The 11,521-nt window shown below is 40.1% G+C and overlaps 1 protein-coding gene and 1 long non-coding RNA gene across 2 annotated transcripts; one reads left to right on the top strand and one right to left on the bottom strand.

The window, feature by feature from the left end:
- The first annotated feature begins 365 nt into the window (after positions 1-365).
- On the top strand, positions 366-1,346 carry LOC147375149 (olfactory receptor 2A12-like). Its single transcript, XM_086383273.1, has one exon. It carries the CDS (start codon positions 366-368, stop codon positions 1,344-1,346), a length of 981 nt encoding a protein of 326 aa, XP_086239399.1.
- Positions 1,347-6,793: 5,447 nt separating this feature from the next.
- Positions 6,794-8,635, bottom strand: LOC147375148 (uncharacterized). The gene is made up of 2 exons (XR_015157420.1): positions 7,548-8,635; positions 6,794-7,269 (listed from the first exon to the last, which is right to left on the bottom strand). It is a non-coding gene; the product is annotated as an uncharacterized LOC147375148 (long non-coding RNA).
- Between the last annotated feature and the right edge of the window lie 2,886 nt (positions 8,636-11,521).

Raw genomic sequence — 11,521 nt, 5'->3', positions numbered from 1 at the left:
TTCCCATTTGATATGAAACAGAGCAAATGCTGTATCCACAGATATCTAATTCTTTGCTTGGCCACTGTAAAATATTTTATAAGTTGCATGAACTACACATGCTCATGAAGTAAAACAAATAGGTTTATATGCTCCTTTTGCAAGTTCTACATTTTGAAGAGCAGAGTTTGTTATTTGGGATCTCAAGATAAATTAGGATTAAATAATACAATATTGACATGCTGTTTCATATCAAGTGGAAATTCTTTCAAAAATTTGGCTTTGCAATCGTCCTGGCATGCACTTACTTTGCTACTGGTATGTATCTGGCACTCCTGATTCGAATACCAGCAGAATTTCAATCTGGAGATTCCACTTTATGGATCATGACTCTGTTATTTCTCTACACCAGGAGAAGGATGCAGGACTTCCTTTTGGGAAACCACAGCTCTCTTACTGAGTTTATTCTTTTAGGATTCTCTGGCAACACTAAGATAAATGTTATTCTGTTCAGCGTTTTCCTTTTCCTTTACCTCGTCACCCTTCTGGGAAATGGGCTCATTATCACCTTGATACGCAAGGATTCCCGCCTCCACACACCCATGTATTTTTTTCTCAGTGTCCTATCCATTCTGGATATGGGGTATGTCACCACCACAGTGCCCCAGATGCTGGTACATCTGGTTTCCAAGAAAAAGACCATTTCTTACGTTGGATGTGTGGCCCAGATGTACATCTTTCTGATGCTAGGTATCACTGAGTCTTGGCTTTTTGCAATCATGGCTTATGACAGGTATGTAGCCATTTGCCACTCCCTGAGGTATAATGTCATCATGAGCCCTTTGCTGTGTGGGTTAATGGTGGCCTTCTGTGGATTCTGGGGTACTAGTTGTGCCCTGATATACACTGTCTCTGCTATGATTCTTCCCTATTGTGGGCCCAATGAGATAAATCACTTCTTCTGTGAAGTACCTGCAGTCTTGAAGTTAGCCTGTGCAGACACATCTCTAAATGACCAGGTGGACTTCATCTTGGGCTTCATCCTTCTTTTGGTCCCACTATCCCTCATCATCATTGTCTACATCAATATATTTGCTGCCATCTTGAGAATCCGCTCCTCCCAAGGGCGACTCAAGGCCTTTTCCACCTGTGCCTCCCATATCACTGTGGTCACCATGTTCTCAATTCCATGTATGGTTATGTACATGAGACCTGGATCGAAGGCCTCCCCAGAAGAGGACAAGAAGCTGGCCCTGTTCTACAATGTCATCTCTGCCTTCCTCAACCCCATCATCTACAGCCTCCGAAACAAAGATGTGAAGAGGGCTTTCCTCAAAGTGACAGGGTGGGGCAATGCACCCAAATAAAGTCACAGCAGCTGGGGCACCAGCAACAAACCCAGGACACAGCCTACATGACCTCTTCATCCAAATCCTTTTGAACGTCCCTGGGCACACCTGATATATCAGTTGGCTAGATTCAGTAGGACTGCATATCAGAACACCTGAAGGGCTAAAGCAGTGGGTGTCCCTCAAGCACAAAGACACCAGACAGCGTCTCCATGTAAGCAAGTCCCATGTTTGATTCATCTCTGTATCACCAGTTTATAAGATCTAGTAAAGAACTGGAATCAATTTTTATTTTTAATAAGATGCTATTTTATTAAAATAATAAAAATATTATTATTTTTATTTTTATTACTAAATGAACACAAAACTGGGTGCTTGAGCTCTGGACTCATGAAATAAGTTCAAACTGATGGGGACAAGATGACTTCCAGATTCCCAGATCAGTGACCCAACTATAGCTTAATCAGGGACAAGTTCTGAAGTAAGACTAATTAAAGAGAAATAGATGGTTGTCCTATAAAATAGAGTTCAGGGACATAATAAAGGTCAGTTTTCATTTAGTACTATCAAGAGAGAATGAATTTAGGGCACAGTAAACCTCATGTCACTAAGGAAAGGAACTCTGTTTTAGTGAGGGGATATTTGTAGAGGGGAATAGAATCTCCTAGTAATTGGGTGCAAATCTCCTCCCACCCAGACACTTTTAAATGTATTTTCAACTTTATTGAAGTACACTGACATATAATGAGCTGTAGATATTAAAAGTAAATATTCTGGTGAGTTCTGAAGCATGAATACAGCTGTGAAACCATCGCCATAATCAAAATCACCATAACCACCATCCCCCCAAGTTTTCTTGTGATCTTTGCGATTCCTCTGTATTAGTTATTTATCTATTGCTGTGTAACAAATCACCTCCCCCCAATTTTGTGTCTTAAAAAACCAAACATTTATTTTATTTTTTAACACTCTCTGTGGGTCAAGAATTTGAATGAAAGTTTGCTGAGTCCTCTGGATTAGGGGCTCTCAGGAGACTGCAATAAAGGTATCAGCTGGAAGAGTAGATCTTCTAAAGTTCAACTGGTGAAGAATCTATTTCTAAGCACACATGACTGTTTGCAGAGTTAAGTCCTGCCAGGCTATTGGGTTGAGGGTCTCATTTTCTTTTTGACTGTTGTTCAGTTCATTCATCACTTCCTTTCATGTGGACCTCTCCCTACAGCAGCTCTCCATGTGGCAGTTGGCTTTATCTGAGCAAACAAGAAACAGAGCAAGAGAGAGACTGAAAAATGTGGAAGCCAGGGTCTTTTGCAGCCTAATCTTGAATGTGACTTCCAATCACTTTTGGGATATTCATGAATAGCAAACTAATGGGCTTAGCCCAGACTCAGGGGGAGGGGATTACCTTAGACACGAATACCAGAATACAGGGGTCATTGGTTCATGCAAACTTCTCCCCTGTGACTCAGACTCTTGCTGCTACTCAAGGAGGGGTCAATGTTTGAATGTCACCAGGATCATCTAGGAGTTGTTAAGAAGTACAGAATCTTGGCACCCTACACACCTTTAGGATCAGAATTTCACTTGAAAAGATATTTCAGGTGATTCTTATGCACATTTGAGTTTGATAACAATGATTTAGCCAACACTGCAAGGACAGTATCACACAACCTGTGTCAGTAGACCTGTAGTGTAACTACAGCTTTTTTGTTGTTGTTGTTGTTAAAAAATGTTTGTGAAAATTTAAGCTCAGAAGTGAATAAAGCTTTTTAAAAACTAAGAGGAGAAACCTAAACTTCCTTGACACAGGTTTGGCTCCAGGGTTTCAGGTAAGACTGATCTTACATTCTCTTGTCTCTGAGATTTTATTTGTCATTTATATTGAGTCAGTTATCTGACACTGTAATTATCTTGAGAAAAACCTGAATTTGGCTTCTGTCCATCTTGGTTGTAACTCTCACTTTATTTTGTTGAGAAGAATAAAAAAGAGCAGCATATGGTTATCTGGAATTGGCAGAAAGAAAGGGGCTAGAGTATTGACATTTTATTATCTTATCTCAAAGAAAGGCACTTTTTTTTGGTCCTATTTCCCTGCCAGCTACCATCCATATCTTCATTTTCCTCAGGAAAAAATTTTTTAGAAAGAGTTGTCTATACTCTAATTCCTGTCCTACAATCTTCTCTGAAACACACTGATTAGGTTTGACTCTTATTCACACCATTAACACTTCCTTCACCACTACCTCAGTTCAGTTCAGTTTGGTTGCTCAGTCGTATCTGACTATTTGCGAATCCATGGACTGCAACACACCAGGCCTCCCTGTCTATTACCAACTCCCGGAGTTCACTCAAACTCACGTCCACTGAGTTGGTGATGCCATCCAGCCATCTCATCCTCTGTTGTCCCCTTCTCCTCCTGCCCCCAATCCCTCCCAGCATCAGAGTCTTTTCCAATGAGTCAATTCTTCGCATCAGGTGGCCAAAATATTGGAGTTTCAGCTTTAGCATCATTCCTTCCAAAGAAATCCCAGGGCTGATCTTCTTTAGAATGGACTGGTTGGATCTCCTTGCAGTCCAAGGGACTCTCAAGAGTCTTCTCCAACACCAGAGTTCAAAACCATCAATTCTTTGGTCCTCAGCTTTCTTCACAGTCCAACTCTCACATTCATACATGACCACTGGAAAAACCATAGCCTTGACTAGATGGACCTTTGTTGGCAAAGTAATGTCTCTGCTTTTCAATATGCTATCCAGGTTGGTCATAACTTGCCTTCCAAGGAGTAAGCGTCTTTTAATTTCATGGTTGCAATCACCATCTACAGTGATTTTGGAGCCCCAAAAAATAAAGTCTGACACTGTTTCCACTGTTTCCCCATCTATTTCTCATGAAGTGATGGGACCAGATGCCATGATCTTAGTTTTCTGAATGTTGAACTTTAAGCCAACTTTTTAACTCTCCTCTTTCACTGTCATCAAGAGGCTCTTTAGTTCCTCTTCCCTTTCTGCCATAAAGTTAAGTCACTCAGTCATGTCTGACTGTTTGCGACCCCATGGACGGTAACCTACAAGGCTCCGCTGTCCATGGGATTTTCCAGGCAAGAATACTGGAGTGGGCTGCCATTTTCTTCTCCAGGGCATCTTCCCAATCCAGGGATCGAACCCAGGTCTCCTACATTGCAGACAGACACTTTAACGTCTGAGCCACTAGGGAAACCCTCTGCCATAAGGGTGGGGTCATCTGCATATTTGAGGTTATTGATATTTCTCCTGGCAATTTTGATTCCAGCTTGTGCTTCAACCAGCCCAGCATTTCTCAAGATGTACTCTGCATATAAGTTAAATAAGCAGGGTGACAATATACAGCCTTGACGTACTCCTTTTCCTATTTGGAACCAGTCTGTTGTTCCATGTCCAGTTCTAACTGTCGTGTCCTGACCTGCATACAGATTTCTCAAGAGGCAGGTCAGGTGGTCTGGTATTCCCATCTCTTTCAGAATTTTCCACAGTTTATTGTGATTCACACAGTCAAAGGTTTTGGTGTAGTCAATAAAGCAGAAATAGATGTTTTTCTGGAACTCTCTTGCTTTTTTGATGATCCTGTGGATGTTGGCAATTTGATCTCTGGTTCCTCTGCCTTTTCTAAAACCAGCTTGAACATTTGGAAGCTCACGGTTCACATGTTGCTAAAGCCTGGCTTGGAGAATTTTGAGCATTACTTTGCTAGCATGTGAGATGAGTGCAATTGTGCATAGTTTGAACATTCTTTGGCATTGCCTTTCATTGTGATTGGAATGAAAACTGACCCTTTCCAGTCCTGTGGCCACTGCTGAATTTTTCAAATTTGCTGGCATATTGAGTGCAGCATTTTCACAACATCATCTTTTAGGATTTGAAATAGCTCAACTGGAATTCCATCAACTCCACTAGCTTTGTTTGTAGTATTGCTTCCTAAGGTCCACTAGACTTCACATTCCAGGATGTCTGGCTCTAGGTGAGTGATCATACCATCGTGACTATCTGGGTCATGAAGATCTTTTTTGTATAGTTCTTCTGTGTATTCTTGCCATGTCTTCTTAATATCTTCTGCTTCTGTTAGGTCCATACCATTTCTGTCCTTTATTGAGCCCATCTTTGCATGAAATGTTCCCTTGGTATCTCTAATTTTCTTATAGGGGACTGGAATACAAAATTAGGAAGTCAAGAAACACCTGGAGTAACAGGCAAATTTGGCCTTAGAGTACAGAATGAAGCAGGGCAAAGGCTAATAGAGTTTTGCCAAGAAAATGCACTGGTCATAGCAAACACCCTCTTCCAACAACACAAGAGAAGACTCTACACATGGACATCACATGATGGTCAACACTGAAATCAGATTGATTATATTCTTTGAAGCCAAAGATGGAGAAGCTCTATACAGTCAGCAAAAACAAGACCAGGGCTGATTGTGGTGGAGATCATGAACTCCTTATTGCCAAATTCAGACTCAAATTGAAGAAAGTGGGGAAACCACTAGACCATTCCGGTATGACTTCTAACTCAATGAAACTAAGCCATGCCGTGTGGGGCCACCTGCTGGGGTCCAGCCCCGGCTGATCCAGGGTATTTGAAGCAGGGACAGCATCGGCGAGGATCAGGATACAATAACTTCAATTAGATATTAATTAAAGATGTAAAGAGTAATAGAATGAGGATAGCTCAGTAGGAAAATTCAGTGGAGAAAAGAGGCTGAGTAGCTTGGTTTACGCGGGAGACCAATAAAACTTCAAGACAAGAAGCTTGCACCACTTACGTAGGCCGCAGGCATCCTTCTGTTCTCCCGAAGGAGAGGAGACACTGAGGCCTCCCCGGTTGGATCTCAGGAGCCCAGGCATAATTAGTAAGCATGGCGGGCTCTGCGCTCCAGATGGAGACTCAGCCAGAGTGAGAGAGAGAGCGACATGGGGAGACCAGTATTTTGAGAAACTGATCCCAATTCTTTATTTTCCATGGTCTACTTTTATACACTGAGATGTTATGCAAAAGTCACGTGGGGTCAACAGTCCTGACTTTTATCAAAGTCAGGTGCTTCATACAAATGTATACAGAGGTCTTAGGGGTGTTACATCATCTTCTGGCCAGGGGGCCTGCTGACAATTTATGACCCTCTCCTTGTGACAGCGGTCAGTCAACCAGGACACTTATTTCTCCAGGGGTGATTATTCTTAAAATAGACACTACCCAAATAAAGTTACATTCCTATAGGGTGTGGGTATAGTGGGTTTTAGTTAAGGAAAGAATTTACTTAGCCTAAGGTCTAACGTGATTAATATCAAAGGTTAATACTTATTTCTTCTATATATTCGTTAATGTGTGTAAAGGCAGGGGATATGGAGACTTAGCAACAAGCATTGGCTCAACAAATGAAAAACCCTTCACCAATACAATTTCTAATCAGCCCACTATACTTATACTTATAGTTTTCTAACTTTTCTAAGGAACCTGTTTTTAGAAGGTTTAAAGCATCTCATGCCTCTCACGGTTGGGAGGCTGTGAGCAATCACATGTGGCCGGACAAGCCTGTCAGGCAGGCTAGAAAACCTTCAGGGGAGTTTGTAGGTTAAAACACTCTTGTCACGCCCAGGAATTATTATTAACTGGAGCTCTAAGTTAACTCCTTCTCCGAAAGAGGTGGTGGGGGACAGCCCCCATAAAGTCAGAGGTGTAGGGGAGAGCACAAAGTAGTAAAGTAGGCAGCCTCTGGTTATGGGGGTAGATGCTTGAGAATTTCCAGGGGGACTCCTGAGGCTCGATCCCACCTTTGCGTATGTCGAGCCTCCTTCCTCATGACCTTTGCCATGGGTGGAGTGCCTCACGCCGGCCCCCAATATCTCCCCCTTTTTTATTTCTTAAAACAGCCAGATGTAGTTCAGTTGCGAGCTTCCGAATGCTCTGCCGAAGAATCCTGACAATACAAGGAAGAATGATTATGAGAAGTAGGATTAGAGTACCAATGATAGCATAACTAGGGATATTAGACAGAATATTTTTTCCAGAAATAAAGTTAGAGAAGGTGTGAGAAAATTCATTAGCTGCTCCAGCAGCGGTAAAATCCAGTCGAGAGTGTTCCAAGGTCTGTATTTTATTATGAAGTTTCCGTAAGTCCAGGCCAATATGAGAACTATTCCAAACACCTGAGATATGATTTTTAATCTTTTCCCATTAATAATCTGTCTCGTTTACCTTCAAAGATGTCACGCATATCCACCTGTAATCAGTGTGGCATGTCAAAGCCATCTTCACCTTTAAAGCCTGTAACTCAGTTCCAATATGCATAATTGCCTCTTCCAAGGCATCTACCCTCATCTCCAATTTTGTATCTATAGATTCCTGCGTTGTTAGAGTTAGAGAAACATTTTTAGACATGGTATCAACATATTGGGCAGTATGCACTTGTTGTCAATGATACTGCTGCCACAGTAACAGAAGTAATTGCGGTTATTGAAGCTGATATTCCTAAAATAAGTAAACCCACAAACCTTCGTGATTGCATTAAATCCTGCAGTTGTTGTAACACAGTAAAACCATAGCTATCATATAGGCACCATAAGATAGGATGGGCGTTGTAACACCACAAAGGAGCAAACATTACATTGAGGGTTTAAACAAGATGAAAGCATACATTGTTTACAAGTTACTATATTAGGTCCACCTGAATAATTCATAGGTACATTGAGTTTCTTGGAGTCATTAGTAAAAAGAAAAACATAAGGCGAGGGTAGACAAGCTAAAACAGAATAAGTAGAATTATTTTCTGGTTGGAGTTCACGCTGCAGCAGCCCTGTCAGTCTCGCCGGGATCTCGATATTTATCTTGTCTTCCCTGCCAGCGGGCGCCGCCCCCGCTCCCTCACTGAATCGGCCTCAGCGAGGCCTCGGGCTCAGCTGCGGCCAAACGTGCACAGACAGATGCTGGCAGGGCTACCAGCTGCGAGCGCTGTGTGCTGGGCCCTGGCAGCCAGGCTGGTCCGGCCTGCAGCTCCCGATGCGCGGCGGCGGCGGCAGGGGCAGAGGAGTGCCCTTCCTCTTTTGTGAGGGAAGCAATGGGGGAACCGGATGTTGGGGGACGGCAACATGGTGAATCAGCCTGTCCGGGATCTAAATTGGAGAATCTGCGTCCTGTGGAAAAATACAAGCACATCCTCGACCGCTAGTTAATAATGGGTCAGGACCCTTCCATTGTCCGGAGAGGAGGTCCTTCCATTTAACTAATGGTTTTGCATTCAATTGCTCCGGGTACCAATGGCGAAGCATTGCAGTAGTTACGGCTAAATCGGCATTTAAAATATTTATTACAAAAAGAGCATGTTGCAAGATTTGATGGGGAGAACTATACTTAAACTCCCCTTCTTTTAATTTTTGAATTTGGATTTTTAATGTTTTATGTGCTCTTTCCACAATGGCTTGTCCCTGTGGATTATAAGGGATGCCTGTATTATGTTTAATTTGAAACTTTATACAAAATTCCTGAAAAGACTTAGAAGTGTAAGCAGGAGCATTGTCAGTTTTCAGAGCTTTTGGCAGGCCCAAATATGAAAAACAAGTAAAGAGATACTGTATCACATCTTTAACTGCCTCTCCAGTACGAGCAGTTGCAATAATAATGTGATAAAAGGTATCTACAGTTACATGAACAAAAGACAGTTTTCCAAATGAAGAGACATTAATTACATCCGTCTGCCAGAGTACGTTAGGTGTGAGACCATGAGGATTAACTCCCATAGGTAAACTATTATGAACAGTGGGACAGTGTAAGCAAGAACGCACAATCTCTAGAGCAGTCTCTCTGGGAATTTGGAATTGATATCTTAAGGCAGTAGCATATTGATGATGAAGTGAGTGAGAGGCTCTGGCCTCCTCAATCACAGTAGCCACTGTATTTCTGGTTAACAAGTCAGCCAAATCTTTAAAGGCATTTAAAGGGCCGGTCAATCCGGAATGAACCCAAATGTGTCCAATGAAAAATATTTTATTTCTTTTCCAAATTTGTTGCTGTAATTTACTTAACAAATGAAATATGGTAGTTTTATTTTCAGGCAAAACTGCAGTTTCAATGTGTGGAAACAACCTGACAATATACTGAGAATCAGAATAAAGGTTAAATTCCTCATCTGCAAACATAGCAAAAGCCTCTATGACTGCTGTTATTTCAGCTCTTTGAGCTGAAGTTTCCTGTGTTTCTAAAACCTTTTGGTGATTTTTAGTAACTATGGAGGCTTTACCATTTGCTGACCCGTCAGTAAAGGCTATCTGAGCATTTGGAATAGGAGATTGTTTACATCTGACAGGAAAAATAACTGGACGTCTGGATATAAAATTCAGCAAAACATGCGAAGGTAAATGATGCAGAATTTGACCACAATAATTTCCTACGGCAATCTGCCAATCTTCAAACATTAGAAGAGCATCAAGTTGTTCTTTATTATATGGAATAACAATTTCTGATGGCTCTTTACCAAATAATTTAATGCTCTGCTTTTTTCCTTTAATATCAAAGTAGCTATCAATCCTGGATAAGAAGCCACTACTTTTTTAGTTTGAGCGGGAAGATGGACCCACTCTAGGGGGCCGTTTTGCCATAAAACCAATTTTTTGTCTGGCTACCCCAATTACACCTATGGGGGTTTTATGGTAAAGGAATTGTCAAGCAGTTGTCAATTTAATTTTTTAATTTTTTAAAATTTACATTTTAACAACATAAATTTAGGGATATGTTAATTTACGTCTAATGTTTAGTTTAGGCCTCTGTATATATTTAAATAATAAATGTATAACCTCCTTATCTCATCTTGGTATACAGATATACCTAAATGCAAAATGTATTTATATATGTATTTATATATGGCAACAAGTATAAATTTATTGACATATAATATATATAAATCAGTATACTTGAATTAATCTTTATAATTAATATATTAATTAATATATATTACAGCAATACAACACGTATACAGCTAATACCAACCAACACAAACCAATGTACTGTAATAATACATGTCACACATATATAATATAATTATACAGTATATAGAACATATATCATCACAGCACATCAATCCATACCAATTAATACCAGCCACACACACATTATATTACTACAATATACATTTAATTATACAGTATATGTATAATATGCATATATAGTATACATATTAATTATATACAAATTAATTAAGTATAGATCTATAAATAGAATTAGGTATACCTTTATTATATTTTATTTATACCCATATCTAATTAGGCAAACTGCAATTAGGCAAATATATTTATATTATGTATTTATAATAATATATATAGTATTGTTAATTGTACTGCCTGTTGATAACTAAGAAATTGAGAAAACCTTTCTCTGAGTATCTCCTATTTGAGACAGCACGTCCTTCCCCCATAGGGTAAAGGGGAGTGTAGGAACTACATAGGGTTGGAAAGTTCCACAGGTATCCTCAAACTGCCAATCTAACATTTTTGAACTTTTAACTACTGTGGGGGCTTGAGGGCAAATGAAACAAAATTTAACCCCTGAAATCTATCAGGGCAACTTGCCAATCATCACTATTTTGTAAAAGACTTGCAGTTGATCCTTATTGAATGGAATTACTATATTTGCTACTTCTTTTCTAAAAAGTTCCACACTTCTTTTTTCCTCCTTTTATAATTAATTGTGCCACCAAGCTGGGATAAGATAATACTATCTTTCTTGGGGTCACTGGTAGATGGAACCAATGGGCCTTTTTGTCACAAGCACCCTGTAGGTGTATGTTTTGTGGCAAGAATAATTTAATCTCATTTTTTGGTAATATTAATCCTAATTAACTGATCATTTAAAGTCTCATCTACTGTAACAAGAGCGGACTCTGTCTCATTTAGTCAACTTTCTCTTAGAACTGGAATTAGGATTGCTTTTTAAGCAATCAAACAAAGGCTTTAAATCTGCAGTAGTCAGTTTTAAATATGGGCGTATCCAATTAATGTCCCCTAATAATTTTTGGAAATCATTTAAAGTTAGTAAACAATCTCTCTGCAGCTTTAAAGGGGCATTATCAGTTTTCAAAACTTTTGGGAGACCTAAATATGAGAAGCAAGTAAAGAGGTGTTGCACAACATCTTTATAAGCTTCTCCAGTTATCGTTTTGTAACCTAAATCTGGTCTATAGC

This window comes from Bos grunniens, chromosome 3, assembly GCF_055505025.1.
Source record: "Bos grunniens cultivar Pamir isolate PY7600 chromosome 3, Bosgru_T2T1.0, whole genome shotgun sequence".
NCBI classification, from domain to species: Eukaryota; Metazoa; Chordata; class Mammalia; order Artiodactyla; family Bovidae; genus Bos; species Bos grunniens.
Note: the sequence above shows the minus strand (reverse complement) of the source record. Positions and strands in the feature narration are given on the sequence as shown.